The sequence below is a fragment of the Macaca mulatta genome, chromosome 10 (assembly GCF_049350105.2).
Source record: "Macaca mulatta isolate MMU2019108-1 chromosome 10, T2T-MMU8v2.0, whole genome shotgun sequence".
NCBI classification, from domain to species: domain Eukaryota; kingdom Metazoa; phylum Chordata; class Mammalia; order Primates; family Cercopithecidae; genus Macaca; species Macaca mulatta.
In genome coordinates, this window is record NC_133415.1 from 33,199,138 (window position 1) to 33,216,289 (window position 17,152).

General features: G+C 48.4%; 1 protein-coding gene across 6 annotated transcripts in view; it reads right to left on the minus strand.

Annotated features, from left to right (window-relative positions):
* CDC45 (cell division cycle 45) overlaps positions 1 to 17,152 on the minus strand; it is a 44,582-nt gene that overhangs the window by 13,883 nt on the left and 13,547 nt on the right. For 5 of the 6 annotated variants that reach the window (XM_028827988.2, XM_077950857.1, XM_077950856.1 and 2 more), the window contains 5 exons: positions 12,741 to 12,796; positions 11,090 to 11,138; positions 9,663 to 9,724; positions 7,935 to 7,985; positions 1,737 to 1,856 (listed from right to left, as the gene is read on the minus strand). In XM_028827988.2, coding sequence (XP_028683821.2) covers positions 1,737 to 1,856; positions 7,935 to 7,985; positions 9,663 to 9,724; positions 11,090 to 11,138; positions 12,741 to 12,796 — 338 coding nt within the window. Of the gene's footprint in view, positions 1 to 1,736; positions 1,857 to 7,934; positions 7,986 to 9,662; positions 9,725 to 11,089; positions 11,139 to 12,521; positions 12,618 to 12,740; positions 12,797 to 17,152 lie in introns of all 6 variants that reach the window. The other variant, XM_077950855.1, reaches the window with a different exon arrangement.

The window sequence follows — 17,152 nt, forward strand, 5'->3', positions numbered from 1 at the left end:
GGTATCCCAAGGGCGACTTGGAGCCCTTTGACCTTCTTAGCTTAAGCTGACCCATATGGGGAGCCTGTGAAATGACAGGCACAGACCACCATCCCTGTCTGACAGGCAGAGTATCTGGAGCACAGGGGTCTGCAGAGTCCGTGTGCTGTGGTCACACGGAGCAGTCATGACCACACATGACATGGGAGGCTGGGCTGACCAGCTTGTCGTCCTGCACCTCCTGCTCCACCGAGCCCAGCCCTCACGAAGCTCCCCCATCCTCAACCCTTTCTTCGTTTTTTTGAAACAGAGTCCTGCTCTGTCACCCAGGCTGGAGTGCAGTGGCACGATCTCAGCTCACTGCAAGCTCTGCTGTCTGGGTTCACGCAGAACATTCTCCTGCCTCAGCCTCCCGAGTAGCTGGGACTATAGGCGCCCGCCACCATGCCCGGCTAATTTTTTGTATTTTTACTAGAGACAGGGTTTCGCCGTGCTAGCCAGTATGGTCTCGATCTCCTGATCTCGTGATCCGCCCGCCTCGGCCTCCCAGAGTGCTGGGATTACAGGCGTGAGCCACCACGCCCGACGTCCTCAGCCCTTTTCTTAAACATACCCATCACAGCTCCTGGCACTGTGAGCACAGCTGTGAGTGTGGACTGCCCCCGACGGTGGACCTCCCCTTTACAGGACGAGAGCCTGGTCCTGCCTGCTTCCTCAGCATGCTCAGTCCCCACAATTGCCCCTTCCAACTCCTGGGGACTCCCAGGACTTCAGACCACCATGCTCCCTGCCCACATTCCAGCAGCTTCCTGAAGCCCCGGCGTCCTCAGCTCCCTGACTCCCTCCCTCCTGCCTCAGTCACACACTCCCATGGTCCCTGGGTAAGTAGTCCACCTTGCCACACACAAGATGGGACTGGTTCCTATGCACAGCAGCTCTCCTCCCCAGTTCAGCCAGCTCTGCCCTGCTTCCTAGGCTCTGATGGCCACCTGACTACTGATGTGCCCACACTCACTCTTCCTCCTTCCCAGCCATCACAGTGCAGAGACAGGGCAGCTCCGTCCCCGATATCATGTAACCTGACTGCTCACAGCCACTGCTGCAATCTGGGCCGAGCCACTATTGTGTGGCCTTGGAGAGCTGTGACCATCTCCTTGCCCCCAACCTACCTCTACTGGGCAGCCAAGGGACCTTTTAAAAACCCTAACTCAAACTCTGGTCACTCCACAGTCTCCTGCTACCCTTGGCTCACAAGGCCTGCTCTGGCCTCCTGACACCTGACCCCAGTCAGTCCCCCAGTTCCTCCTGTGCTCACACTGAGTGTGGCTGAGACTGTGTGAGATGTGGCCTCCCCATGGTCTTTCCTGGGCACGTCACCAATGTCCCATGTGTTTCTCAAAGAAACATCATACTGTGTGATTACATGGTAGCTCCCTTCTTCTTTCCTGACTGCATGAACCGCCACCCTCACTGCTACCACATCCAGAACCAGGCCCACAATAAGCACTTTACAGGGACGTGCTGGAGAAGGGTGACACTTCCAAACTCAGCTCTGGCATTTAGAAGCCAAAGCCACACAGATGAGCTGGGGTAGCACACCACAGCCCCTTCCCCCAAAACTTCCTGCCCCACCTGCTTTCCCTCCTGGGGATGTGGGCCAGAACCCACAGAGGGTGACAAAGCAAACAAGGCCCACTGAGCAGAACCCTGGAGGCAGGGGTGCTGCCTGTGCCCCTCAGGCTGGGCCACAAGGATACTCATACTCAAAGGAGATCCGCGTGCAGTCCACGGAGAGCGTGTTCTCCTCATCTTCGTTCCGGTGGTTGTGGCGGGAAACGTGGCGCTGCAGGACACCGACATCAGTCACGTATTTCATTCTGGAAGAAAAGGTAGCACAAGCCTCGGCCGGTTCCCTCCAGATCCTACCAGGCAGCCTGAGCCTAGGCTCCATTCCTGCTCAGGAACTCCCTCAAGGGCCTGCTCACCACGGGAGCTGTTCCCATGCAAAGACTAAGGACATGCAGCCTGCATAGAAACCAAGCAGCCAGGAAAACATGATTGGACAGAGCGGGGGGGTGTGGTCTCCAGCCTTGCCCACCTCCTGTCCTCATGGGTCTCACACCTCCTGAGAACGGGCACTGCAGAGCCCACAGCCCACACAGCCAAGATGATAGACTCCGTAAGTGACAGGGATCCACAGCAGAGTGGGTGAAATGTTCCCTATAAACTTTACAAAATTAATGAGGGTAGGGGGAGGGGAGAAATGAAAATGAACCCAGCTCGCAGCACGTCAGCATCAGTCACTAGGTCAGCGTGCTCTCTGACTGCTTCCTCATAGTTGCTTGGTGTCTATTGCCTCAGAAGCATGTAGACCCCATCACAAGATTGTAGTTCCCCTCACTGCTCCGTAGATCACAACTTGAACCTTAGGAAATGCTGTTTTCCCTCTGAGATATTCCTGTGGGTCCCGTATACTGATGGAGCTACTGACTCAACTGCTCCGAAGGACCCCATGAGGAGCTGACTCACCCGAGTGGTTTGTACACCCTGATGATTTCATCCCCCTTCCCCCACCAATCAACTATCCCAATTTTCCAGCCCCTCACCCTCCAGAGTCCCTTTAAAAACCCCAGCCCAGGCTGGGCGAGGTGGCTCATACCTGTAATCCCAGCACTTTGGGAGGCCGAGGTGGGTGGATCACCTGAGGTCAGGAGTTTGAGACCAGCCTGACCAACATGGAGAAACCCCGTCTCTACTACAAATACAAAATTAGCCTGGCGTGGTGGTGCATGCTGGTAATCCCAGCTACTCGGGAGGGTGAGGCAGGAGAGTCGCTTGAATCTGGGAGGCAGAGGCTGCAGTGAGCCAAGATCGCACCATTGCACTCCAGCCTGGGCAACAAGAGCGAAACTCTGTCTCAAAAACAAACAAACAAAAAAAGACCCAGCCCAGAACTCCTCAAAGAGATGGTTTTGAGGGTCTCCTCCCATCTCCTCACTCAGTGCCCTGCAATCATGAAGCTCTTCCTCTGCCGCAAACTCTGCTGTCTCAGTGTAACAAGTCTGTTACTGCACAGCAGGCATACAAACCTGCTGGTCCTATAACACATTATGGTGAGCCTAGCCTGGAGCCCCTTGTGGGCATTTGCCTGTGGCTCGGTGCCCCTTTGCTGTTCAGTGGGAAGGACCCAGAGACAAGTCCAAAGCCCAAGTGGCCCCTGGGTTCCACTGAACTATGGGTGCTGCTGGTGCCCTGCCTGTTGACATGGCAACGTCAGGCCTTTGGTGCGTAGACTGCTCACAGCAAAGCAAGTTTCTGGTTTTGAAAGGCGTCTTAGGTAAGTTTTCTTGATGCAACCAGCACCCCTTTCTCCTCTGATTTGCTGGCCCCTTTGGAGGTCTTGTGGCTCCCTCTGAAGTCTTGAGGCCTCCTCTGAAGTCTTGTAGACCCTCCCTAGTAATAGGAAGGGCCTTGTTTGAGGGGACTTCCTCTACATTGGAAGGAGACCAAAAAGAACTGCTTGGGAGAAATCCTCTTGACTTCTAAAATTTGTAACTTGATTTCGGAAGGCCTTTTGTCTTTGTCTTGTTATGAATGTTTATGTTTATGAAAGGGATCCCTGAAGGAATTAATGGCAGAAGCTCAGCAGGCCTAACTCAGGTTGATCATATGCTTTTTCATCTTACCCAGAGACCACCCGCTGAACTCCTGGTTGGAGGTAATTCCTCCCAACTTTGAGTAGATCAAAGGTGCTGAGGGCTGACAAGGGCAAGTGTGAGCCTCGCCACATCAAATCTGGGTGTGGAGTGGAGTGATTAGTGTCTGCATTTTTGTTGGGTGTATATCGTCTCAGCTGGAATGAGAAATATTGATTTGGTTACTCCAAGCTGGGCACTGGGCTGCATCTTGTAAAACTGGGAAGACAAGAGATATATGTCTTCATCAGGTTAGTGCAATATATAACTTACCCACTAAAAGAAGGAATTCCAGGCCGGGCGTGGTGTCTCAAGCCTGTAATCCCAGCACTTTGGGAGGCCGAGACGGGCGGATCACGAGGTCAGGAGATCGAGACCATCCTGGCTAACATGGTGAAACCCCGTCTCTACTAAAAAATACAAAAAACTAGCCGGGCAAGGTGGTGGGCGCCTGTAGTCCCAGCTACTCAGGAGGCTGAGGCAGGAGAATGGCGCAAACCCGGGAGGCGGAGCTTGCAGTGAGCTGAGATCCGGCCACTGCGCTCCAGCCTGGGCGACAGAGCGAGACTCCGTCTCAAAAAAAAAAAAAAAGAAAGAAAGAAGGAATTCCTGTGGAAAAACTATGAGGAAAGTTTCTGTCTGCTTTCTTTTTTTAAAACAGGGTCTCACTCTGTTTCCCAGGCTGGAGGACAGTGGCACAATCACAGCTCACTGCAGCTTTGACCTCCCAGGCTCAAGTAATCTTCCCACTTCAGCCTCCCAAGTAGCTGGGACCACAGGTGTGCACCACCATGCCCAGTTGATTTTTTTTTAAATTTTTGTAGAGAGAGGTTCTATGTTACCTAGGCTGGATTCCTGCAATCCTCCTACCCCCAACAAAGTGCTGGGATTACAGGCATGAGCCATCACCCCAGTCTCTTTTCTGCCTGCTTTGAATCTGGTGTTATTAAGCTACTGGTATTGAGATAAGACTCACTGTTTATGGTGTTACTAATTCAGAGCTACTTGGAGATTTTGTTTTGCTTATACAGCTCAGCCAGTTGTAGCTAAAATGTAATCATTGAAAACTTGAAAGTAGAAAAAAGAAGAAAGGGTAAGTTTTAAAATCAAACTGCTATAGAAACTGCTTTATTCAAAATTTTAGTTCACAGCCTTCATTGAATTACCTATTGGGATAAACAAAGTTTATTTATGTGAATGGTTCCAATTTTGTCAGAAATAATTTGGATCCACCCTCTTTTATAAACTGGTGAGCTGTCTCATGGCTAGAGTTCTGCAGTAAAAGCTGTACCTTTGTATGTGTGTGTATGTGGGTTAAAATAAATTTAGATGTATGTACATGTGTTTTGTTATATGTTGTGTCTACACGGCACCAAACTGGCTTATAAATAAATGAGTGCTCATAAACAAAGTAAATAAGTTCAAACATTTTTCAAGTTCATGTGACTTAAATGATCTTTAGTAAATAAGCTGGCTTTACAATCATTGGTAAAATAAAAATAGAAATGTCTTCAAAACTATCAGCATACATCTTTTTTCTGAGTTTATTGACCGAACGATTTTATATTTGTCTCTACTGGATATTTAGGGTGTCAGGACTTTGCATAAAAGGTTATAAGACTATAAACCTAACCAAAACCAGAATGATCTTTGTATGATTTTTTGACAAGATTAATATTGTTGGTTTAATGATAACAGCTGAATCTTCTGAGTTGTCAGCAAAAATACATATGCATTTAACTTTAAGGTTCTTAGGTGAACATCTGATGGTCACAGGTTATAAAAATGATTAAGAAGGCCAGGCATGGCAACTCACATCTGTCATCCCAACACTTTGGGAAGCTGAGGGAGGACTGCTTGAGCCTAGGAGTTTAAGACCAGCCTCGGCAACAAAGTAAGACCCCATCTCTACAAAAAAATAAAAAAAATTAGCCAGGCATCGTGACACACGCCTGTAGTCCCAGCTACATGGGAGGCTAAGGTGGTGGGATTGCTTGATCCCAGGAGGTCAAGGCTGCAGTGAGTTGTTTATGCCAACGCACTCCAGCCTGTGAGACAGACCCCATTTCAAAAAAAGAAAAAGGTTAACAATAATTTGAAATGATGACTAGTTTTGTCTAGTATCTCAGTTTTCATAAGTAATCTAGGCAAACTTAAAAATGCAGGAAATGTAAATTGTTATGAAAGCTTGTAGGCAAACTTTCTATGTAGCTTAAAATCCTAAAATTATTTTAGATGCTTGTTGGGTGTCTGGGTCATTTCCAATTAAGAAAGGGTTATAATATGCCACAAGATTCCGAGGAGGCCACAAGATCTCCAAGGAGGCCAGCAAATCAGAAGAGAAAGGGGGTGCCGGTTGCATGGAGAAAACTTTCCTAAAATGCCTTTCAAAACCAGAAACTGTCTTTGCTGCGAGCAGTTTATGCATCAAAGGTTGACACTGCCCCGTCAACAGGCAGGGCACCAGTGACAGCCCATATTTCAATGAGCCCAGTGGCCCCTTGGGCTGTCTCTGGGTCCTGCCCACCGAACAGCGAAGGGGCACCTAGCCACGGCAAATACCCATAAGGGGCTTCAGGTAGGCTCTCCAAAATTTTTTGTTTGTTTTGGTTTGGTTTTTTTTGAGACGGAGTCTTGTTCTGTTGCCCAGGCTGGAGTGCAGTGGCATGATTTCGGCTCACTGCAGCCTCCGCTTCCTGGGTTCAAGCGATTCTTCTGCCTCACCCTCCCGAGTAGCTGGGACTACAATACAGGTATGTGCCATCATGCCCAGCTAATTTTTCTATTTTTAGTAGAGACGGTGTTTCACCATGTTGGCCAGTCTGGTCTCGAACTCCTGACCTCAGGTGATCCACTCACCTCTGCCTCCCAAAGTGCTGGGATTACAGGGGTGAGCCGCCGCGCTCGGCCTCCAAAATGTGTTATAGGACCAGGAGGTCCATATGTCCGCTGTGCAGTAACAGACCTGTTACACTGAGATAGCAGAGTTTGCAGCAGAGGAAGAGTTTCATGATTGCAGGGCACTGAGTAAGGAGAAGGAAGCATTTTCAGTTCTCCCTTCCCCCTGCCCTCACTAATTTCGTAAAGTTTATAGGGACAGTTTCAGGTACAGATCCTGTACAGGAAGTGCCACTGAGCACAATGAGAGCAGGAAGACGCCACTCTAGGTTCCAAAGGGCCACCAACCAGGACAGTGACCGTGGGGCCTCACCTGACAGACTGCTACAGACCAGGAACAGTGCCTATCAGTGCATGCACCATGGTGTTTCTAGCCCCTACATTATCTGTGCACAGATTCCATGCTACTCTTAACACAGGAAGGGACTGAGGCCCAACAAGGCAGTGGGCTGTGCCAAGGTGACCTGTCCAAGCAGCAGCCCCAGGCCTGAAACTTAGGCTTCTCCTGCCTTGTGGGCCTCATTGCAGGACCCAGACAGGGGCAGGGCTGGGGAGGCAGGAAATAGTGGCATGGGGCCTATTCAAACTGCATGAGGAGACCAGCGCCCAACTGGAGGCTGTGCCTAGGGCTGTGCCAGGTGACAGCTTGGGGATATCTACATGGGTCCCCTAGGAGAGTGCCAGCATGTTGGGGTCTAGGTCCATGCCAATCCCTAAGAGGTTTTGCCTGATGGCCACTAGAGAAGGATGGCCCACTTCGTGCATTAGCGGGGATGAAAGAAGCAGCCGACCCCCACTTCACCCCACAACATCTGCATTCTGAGGCAGCCTTGCAGCTCACCGTCAGTCTATCAGATGGGGAGCCCACCACTGAGGGCAAAAAGGGGTTCTGCTTCACACCAGATCCCTTAAAATCCTCTGGAGCCTTCCCCTTACCTTTGGGGTCAAACCCCTATCCTTGGCAAGATACTCAGGGTCTTCACTAGGGTCTCTCATCCCGCCCCCAACCTGCTCCTGTGTTGTCTTCCCCCAACCCCAACCTACTGCAAGGGCCACACCTTAGCACCTGTCTCTAAGCCTGGCCCTGCCCATAGCACCGAGCACAAGCAGGGCACTGCGAGATAACTGGGGAGGCTGGCTCTACCTGCAAGATGAAGAGACCACACAAGGCCATGGTCACTTGGTTGGTACTTAGTTAGCCCTTCCTCAGTGACAAATGCCTGGGCCCAAGGAGGAGGACCAGTCCTCACTTCTCAATAGGACCCTGCAGAGACCCTGCTAAAAACTTAGTGGCTATGGTCAGGCTGTGCACCTGGCCACAGCACAGGGCTGACCCTGCAAGGCAAGGGAGTGTGTCCTTACTGAGTGATCTTGTCTTGCACCCACTGGTCCGTTAGTCCAACGATGGCCCACCTGGAGGAAGAGAAGGCAGTGGAGACGGCCTATAGCCCACCTGGACTCCATGAGGCCTGGGGGATGGAGTAAGATGATGGAACGGGCCCAAGCTCAGCACTCTGGGGAATGTCCTGCCAGTGGGGCCAGACCCTGGCTTGCCTCAGTCAGGTGGCCTCTCTCCTTGAGGTGAAGAGGTTAGACGGGTAACTGGGGCCTCGCAGTGCAGTGTCTGCCACTGTGGGAGCTTTAAGTACTCAGAGGAGGAAAACCTCCTAGGGCAGTCATGGCAGCTGTAACAGGAGTCAGTACTCCTGTCCACTCCCAGGCCATGCTCTGCTCTTGTCCTGCGCTCCTGACCCCAACACTCAGAGTGGAGTTGATGTAGGACCATGGCAGAGGCCTGTGCTGAGTTGTTGGTGACCCTGGTATCACTTCATCTCTCTGAGTCCCTCATGTCACCTGCCCCCAGCACAGGGGACCCTAGTTGTGTTCACATCTACTCATCCTACAGCTTAAAGTAGCAGGATGTAGAGTAGCAGTGTTTAGGCCTCTGGAGAGCTTCAAGGCTCTTGTCTTCAGGCTCATCTTTTACCTATGAGACCCAGGCAAGGCCTGGCTTCCCCAACATGATGGCCAGCCCACGGCAAGAGTGACTGGGCCCCACTGTGCTCAGTCATGCCAGATGCAGCCTGCACAGTGGACTCAGAGGAGGGATGGTTCTTCCTACATCAAATTTTGCCACGGTGTGCCGGGGCTGCAAGGATGCCTAGCAAGAGCTGCCTCCTTTTTTAGAGACAGCATCTCACTTTGTCACCCAGGCTGGACTACAGTGACACAATTGTAGCTTATTGCAGCCTTGAACTTCTGGGTTCAGGCAATCTTCCTGCCTCAGCCTCCTGAGCAGCTTGGACTACAGGTACACACTACCACACTCAGCTAATTTTTGAGACAGTTTCATTCTTGTTGCCCAGGCTGGAGTGTAATGGCCCAGTCTCAGCTCACTACAACCTCTGCTTTCCGGATTCAAGTGATTCTCCTACTTCAGCTGCCTGAGTAGCTGAGACTGTGGGCATCCACCACCATGCCTGGCTAATTTTTTTTTTTTCTTCTATTTTTGGTAGAGACAGGGTTTTACCATATTGGCCAGGCTGGTCTCGAATTCCTGACCTCAGGTGATCCACCTGCCTTGGCCTTCCAAAGTGTTGGGATTAGAGGGGTGAGCCACCACGCCTGGACAGTTTTTTCTTTTTTTGAGACAGGGTTTCACTTCATTGCCCAGGATAGTCTCAAACTCCTGCACTCAAGTGATGCTCCTGTCTTGACCTCCCAAAGTACTGGGATTATGGATGTAAGATTAGGATGTGAGCCACTGCAAAGGCTGCCTCCTTCAAACCTCACACTCCTCCTGTCACTTGAATTTACTGAGCACAGGCTGGGCAGCAGGAGTGGGGAGGGTGAAGCTGTACTGTATCCTCTTCCTCTGCATTCTCCGACACTCCAAGTCCCATGTTTGTGTAAAGCTCCCAGAGCTTCAGTTAGGAAGACCAGAATCACACACATTCCCAGAAAGGGGCTGTGTCTGACACTCCTGGTGGGGACAGAGGAAGTGCCCTCCCTGTGGGAGGGCAGAGCTGCTTATGTGGCACTGACCAAGGCAACAAACACTCTCACACAGCTGCCGCAGGGGCTACGTACCACAGCATGTCATTCAGGTCCTTGGACAGCATCCATGCCAGCTCAAACATCACCATGGCTGACTGCAAGGAAGCAGAGAAGTCTAAGGCTCATGGGAGGGGCATGTGCTGGGGCTGGGCCATGAGGCCAGGCTGGACCTGAGCCAGAAGGGCCCTGGCAAACGCCTGCGGATGGAGGGTCTGCCTGGCCAGGGAATGTGGGTGGATTCCAGCCCGACATGTGGGATGAGTACACGCTAAACTGAGAAGAAGAGGACTGAAAGTAACTCCTTTGCTAGCTAAAATCATTACTGTCTGTGTATTTTATCCTGTAGCAAGGGTAGAATTCACTTTGTAGGGGCAGCTCAGGTATAGCACTGGCTGGGGCCTCTTTGCATCTCCCTGGGTTCCTCAGTGATGCCTGAGGCAGGCACTGAATCCTGAAAGTCAGAAGATCCCATCGTTTGCCTGGCTCTGCGTCCACACACTCCTCCTGCTTGGCTGAAGTCCTCAAACACATTCCCAGAAAGGCTAGGTCAGGCAGAGCCCTGGGTCCAATTATTTGAATATTAAAGAGGGAGGGGCCTCAGGACCTCTTGTGAGGAGGGTCTTTCCAGCAGGGCTGTCCACATCGGAGCATTTAACTTCCATAAGCAGAGGGTCTCTATTTGGTAAGACCTCGAGGAAGACTGGTGTCTGACCAGAAGACCCTAAGATCCCCTTTGTCGTGAGATGTGGGCTTCCTCCAGGGAGAGAATTTCCAAGGGAATTTGCCCCATGTATCTGGAGGGAGGTATTTTCTCTAAGCTAGCATCAACACCCTCCCCACCAACTGCTTAGAATTTTCCATGTGCAAGGACTGAGCAGAGACAGCAAAGGATAATCCTTCAAAGGACAATGGAACCTTGACAATAGAAGGGACACTGGAAATACGGTGTCAGAGTTCAAAGTCCCAGCATTAAATTCTAACACTAAATACAGGATGTTTTATTGAAACTGATTTTTTAGGGCTCCTTAAGGCCTTGAGCTCTGCTCAACACTATCAACATAGTAGGTTTTCCACACTAAATTCTGTTTTATAAAAGACACACACTGATGTACTGTTAGAAGTCTATAGCGTTTTATCTTCTCGCACAGAGACTGGTACAAACTCATTCTGTATTTTTGATGATAAGCAAAAATAAACGCTGCTCTTCTTTGATCACCTATTGGGTGCAAACAATCATCTTAATAATTACCTCTGAAATGAGGATTATTCTCTTTACAGAGGAGGAGGCGTTTAAGGCTCAGAGAGCTTGCAACAGCTGCCCAAGGTCACACGGGGAAGGCATGGAGCTCAGATTCAAACCAGGCTTTTATGGCTCTAAAATCTGTGTTTCTTCTTCACATTTGAGGACACTGACCCCTGGAGTCAGAACTTTATAGTGAGTTGCACCTATTAGTACTTACCGATGTCCCATGATACTCATACTGTTCGTAGTCAAAGAGGATGTCTCTTCTGTAATGACATAAAATGCGGGTCTTCAACAAGCAGCAGCAGTACAGGAAGCCAAATATTTTGGGAAAATGCTAAACTTGACAGTATTCAATGAAATGCAAATTAAATCATGGTACTATTTGTTTTCACATATTGACTTAGTTTTTTCTTTTTCATTGAGACAGGTTCTTGCTCTGTCTCCCAGGCTGAATTGCAGTGGTGTGATCACAGCTCACTGCAGCCCTGACATCCTGGGCTCAAGTGATCCTCCTAACTCAGCCTCCTAAGTTCCTAAGTAGATGGGGTTACAGGCATGTGCCACTACACCCAGCTAATTTAAAAAAAAATTTTTTAATAGAGACAAAGTCTCACTATGTTGTCCAGGTCGGTCTCAAACTCCTGGGCTCAAGCAATCCCCCCACCTTGGCTTCCCAAAGTATTGGGATTATAGGCATGAGCCACCACATCTGGCCACTTATTGACTCTAGCAGAATGTATATGTGTAACATTGGGAAATTAACACAAACTGCCAGTGGCAATGTATGATGTAAAGTGGTATAGTTCCAGAATTCCAATTCAGAGAAATTGTCCCATAATTACAATTCAAACGAAAAAGCAAGACAAAACTTGCTGTGTGCACAAAGTAATTCACTGAAGCCTTATTTATAATGGCACACTACTGGAAGTAACCTACATTTCAAAAAGGGAAATTGCCAATTAAGTCCTATGCTGTTTAGAAAGCCTATTCAGAACTATTTTAAATGGCTATATTAAGTAGAAAGATGCAAAATCAGATGTATATCATGTAAAATATGCACAAGTATGTATAACCCAAGAATAGAAATCCAAACCCAGAATCTCTTTGAATTAGAAAGTGTGATTATGGATTATTTTCACTTTTCTTTCCTTATGCTTCCTGAAATGGTTTTATATTATCCTTTTTTGGTTTGTTTGTAGAGACAAAGTCTTGCTCTGTCACCCAGGCTGGAGTGCAATGGCACAATCATAGTTCACTGCAGCCTCGAACTCTCCTGTGTTCTCTTGCCTGGGCCTCCCAAAGTGTTGGGAATACAGGCGTGAGCCACCACACCTGTCCTACATTGTCCTTATCCGAGGGGGCAGCCTTCCTCCTGTGGCAGTGGCAGGAGTGCATGCCCTCAGCTGAAACGGGGGGAATATCAGCTGGATGGCCTGGGAAACCTTCCATGACAGATCCAGCAAGGGCTTCCCCCAGGACCCACCTCAAGGGCACTGCTGCATGCTCACTTCAAGCTAGAATAACCTTTCCAATATTTTAATTTTTGAGCACTTCTTATAAATAATTTGTAAATCAAAGTATCTACACTGGAAAAACTCAATAAAAATAAAGAGCCGAGGCCATGGTCTCTAATGGATGGCATGTACCTGGGAGACCTTGGGGCTGTCCTGTCACTCATAGAACCGGGGAACAGCCTGGAGCTCTTCTCCAATGCAGCGGCCACAGGTTCACTCTCAGAACCACTGCCCAAAGGTTCTAAACTGAATGAATTATCCTGAGACAGAAAGTCAGAGGTATGGGTGGCACCACAGAGCACCAGGCAAGTGGGCTCCTGGTGCTGGGAGCAGCTGGAAGCGCAGACTCACCTGCGGGCCTCCCACTCTCGCCGCTGCCTCCTCCGCATGGTTTCCTCCACTATCTCCTGATACAGGGACAAAGAGAACAAAAGGTGGGGCAAATGCACCAGGAATTTTTCCCCACAGCCTGAGAAGGTTCCAATTTGGCAGAAGTCAGTAGGCCCAGACCCCTGAGAGAGAACATGGTCACACACCAGTGCCCCGAGCACAGCCTGTTCCTACAGAAGAGAAGCATGGAGGCAAGGGATGACTGCGACCCCTTCTGGCTCCCAGCTCTCCAGACACTGTGAGCAAAAAGAGTGGGGGGTTCCTAAGCACCTGCTCCAGGCAAAACTGTGTTCATCCACCCTAGCTGGATGAATACAGCACTATGGGATCTAAGGTAAGCTCACACCCACTCTGTACCAGCTTCCACATCTGGAAGGATGAGAGCTAACATTTCTTATATTCTACCATGCGTTAGGAACTACTCTAATGTTACAGGCACAACCTCATTTAATCTTCAAAACAAAGGCATGGAATAACGTGGTAGGTTTAGAAATCCATGGTCCCGAGACTCCTGCTTCTCAGAAGAGGGAGTAGATATATTTTTCCCCATACATTCATTAAATATATCGAAAACCCTTCGACATCATAGATCAAACAAAGTAAGGCTGGGCGCAGTGGCTCACGCCTGTAATCCCAGCACTTTGGGAGACAGAGGCAGGCGGATCACATGAGGTCAGGAGTTAAAGACCAGCCCGGCGAACATGGTAAAACCCCGCCTCTACTTAAAACACAAAAATTAGCCGAGCGTGGTGGCACATGCCTGTAATCCTAGCTACTTGGGAGGCTGAGGAGAACTGCCTGAACCCAGGAGGTGGAGGTAGCAGTGAGCCAAGATTGTGCCACTGCAATCCAGCCTGGGCAACCGAGCGAGACTCTGCCTCAAAAACATACAAACAAACAAAAAAAACAAAGTAAGACTCCGAAAGGTAGAGGTGAAGGCAGAGCAGTTAGGGACGCTGGGACATGAGGAACAACACAGCGTTCTTTAGTTTTCCTTCTGGCTCATACATGCCAGACTTGGAGCTGAAAAGCCAGCAACCTAGAAACACCAACAGGTGCAGACAAAAAAATAAAACAAAACAAAAAAACCCCACAAAAGCTGCTCTGTCTAGTCAAAGGACTGGGAAGGAGCAGCCTCCCAAGACAGAAAGTTTTTAGGCAATAGCCCATCTACTCTAGCCAACACCACCAAGAACATCCATATCCACCCCGGCAAAGGCCTAGTGGGAGCCTAGGCTCCCATCCTTGCGAAGCTGTAGCAAGGCACCCAAATCCTTCTGTCTGGTGGTATCAGAGAGGCCAAGGAGGGAACTGAGACTGCCACCTCTGCTGGTTGGTCACAAGTCCATAACCCACCTCTGGGTGGGAGAACCAATGGTGGGAGAACCTAGACTTCCACCCCCACCTTCCAGTAATGAGAAATTCCTCCCCTCCCTGCTAGGAGGGTATCAGAGGCAGCAAAGTGGGAAGCCTGGACCTTCACTGCCCCAGGTGATAGACATCATGGGGAACCTGAACTTTTATCTCTACCTGGCATCACTCACTCTCCTTGCCAGAGCTGTGTCAGAGAAAGCCAACTAAAACAGAACACTTAAAGAAGACATGAAATCTCATCACATAATACAAAAATCTCCCGGTTTCATTTGAAAATCACTCATCATACCAAGAACTAGGATGATCTCAAAATGAATGAAAAAAGACAACCCACCTATGCCAACATCAAGATGATGACATGACAGAGTTGTTAGAATTATCTGCCCAAGATTTTAAAGCAACCATCATAAAAATGCTTCAACGAGCAATGACAAACGATTGAAACAAATGAAAGCCGGAAAGCCTCAGCAAGAAATAAGAGATCTAAAGAAGAGACAAGGGGCCGGGCGTGGTGGCTCACGCCTGTAATCCCAGCACTTTGGGAGGCTGAGGCGGGTGGATCACAAGGTCAGGAGTTTGACACCAGCCTGACCAACATGGCAAAACCCCGTCTCTACTAAAAATACAAAAATTAGCTGGGCGTGGTGGTGCATGCCTGTAATCCCAGCTACTCAGGAGGCTGAGGCAGGAGAATCGCTTGAACCCGGGAAGCGGAGGTTGCAGTGAGCCAAGATCATGCCACTGCACTCCAGCCTGGGCAACAAAGCGAGACTCCGTTTTAAAAAAAAATAAAAAAAAATAAAGACGAGACAAGTGTTCTAAACAAAGTTTAAGAAAGAATATGTATATATATATAAAAGTTTAGAACTGAAAAATACAACTGGAATATTAACTCAGCAAATAGGTTCGAGAGCAGAATGAAGGGGACAGAGGGAAGAATGAGTGATCTAGCAGAAAGACAGAAATTATCCAGTCTGAACAACAGAGAAAAAATAGACCAAAAAAACTAGAACCTCTGGGACATGTGGGGCTACAACAAAAGAGCTAACACTTACGTCATCAGTGCCCCGAAGGAGGGGAATGAGGGAGCACCGAAAACACACTTGAAGAAATAATGGCTGAAAATTTGGCAGAAGACATAAACCTGCTGGCTGGGTGTGGTGGTTCACGCCTGTGATCCCAACAGTTTGGGAGGCCGAGGCGGGCAGATTGCTTGAGGCCAGGAGTTTGAGATCAGCCTGGCCAACATGGAAAAACTTCACCTCTACTAAAAAAAGTAGCCAGGCATGGTGGCACATGCCTATAATCCCAACTACTCAGGAGGCGGAGGTTGCAGGTCCTCCAGCCTGGGCGACAGAGTGAGACTCCACCTCAAAAAAAAAAAAAAAAAAAAAAAGACATAAACCCGCAGATTCAAGAAGCTGGGTAATGGGAAGTGGAGGTTACAGTGAGCTGAGATCATGCCACAGCACTCCAGCCTGGGCGACAGGGCAAGACTGAAAAAAAAATAAAAGAAACAAATAGGAGAGACACAAATCCACACCAAGACACATCCTAACATCCTAATTAAAACTCTGAACACACAAACAAAACCAAAATATCTCAAAAACAGCCAAAGAAAAATAGACTTTAATGACACGGAAAAAGCATGAATGACAGAGGATTTCTCATGAGAAACCATGGCAGCCAGAGACAGTGGCACAGTATTTTCCAAATGCTGAAAGAAAATAAGTATTAACCCAGAATTCTATATCCAGTAAAAGTATCTTTTTGGAATATAAAAAAAAAAAAAAAACAAGAAATTCTCAAAGATGGAAAACTAAGGGAATTTATCTCCAGCAGCTCTCCCCCAAAGGAACGATTAAAGGAGACTCTTAAATAGAAACAAAATGGAAAAGAAACCTTGGAACACTGGAAAGGAAGAAAAAAATACAATAAGCAAAAATGAGGTAAATACAATAGGTTTTCCTTATCCTTTTGAGTTTGTAATTATGCTTGATTACTAAAGCAAATATTATAACACTGTATATGTGGAGGAAATATTTAAGAAAATTATATTATAAATGGGGCAGAGTAAAGGACTTTAAGAGAAGGCCAGGCATGGTGGCTCATGCCTATAATTCCACACTTTGGGAGGCTGAGGCAGGTGGATCACCTGAGGTCAGGAGTTTGAGATGAACCTGGCCAACATAGTGAAACCCATCTCTACTAAAATACAAAAACTAGCTGGGCATGGTGGCGCACACCTGGGGGCCCAGCTAGTTGGGAGGCTGAGGCAGGAGTATTGCTTGAATCCAAGAGGTGGAGGTTTTAGTAAGCTGAGATTGTGCCACTGCACACTGCACACCAGCCTAGGTGACAAAGTGAGACTCCAGCTCAGAAAAAAAAAAAAAAGAAGGTAAGATTTCTACGTATGACTCAACTGGTAAAATGATGATACCAGTAGACTGTGATAAGTTATGGATATGTAACGTAATCACCTGAAAGAACCACTAAAAAATCTATACAAGGAGATATACTCACAAACACTAGAGGAAAGAAAAAGAAATAAAACAGGCTGGGCGCAGTGGCTCACACCTGTAATCCCAGCACTTTGGGAGGCTGAGGTGGGCGGATCACCTGAGGTCAGGAGTTCGAGGCCAGCCTGCCCAACAAGGTGAAACCCCATCTCTACTAAAATTACAAAAAATTAGCCGAGCGTGGTGGTGGGCGTCTGTAATTCCAGCTACTCGGGAGGCTGAGGCAGGAGAATCACTTGAACCTGGGAGGCGGAGGCTGCAGGGAGCCAAGATCGTGCCATTGCACTCCAGCCTGGGTGATGAGTGAAACTCTATCTCAAAAAATAAATAAATAAATAAATAAAAAAGAAAAAGAAAAAGAAAGAAAACAGAATTAAAAAAACAGAGACCAGGAAACAGAAAATAAAATGTCAGACTTAAGCCCTAACATGTCAAAAATCAAAATACATGTAAGTGAGCTAAGTTTATCAATTGAAACAT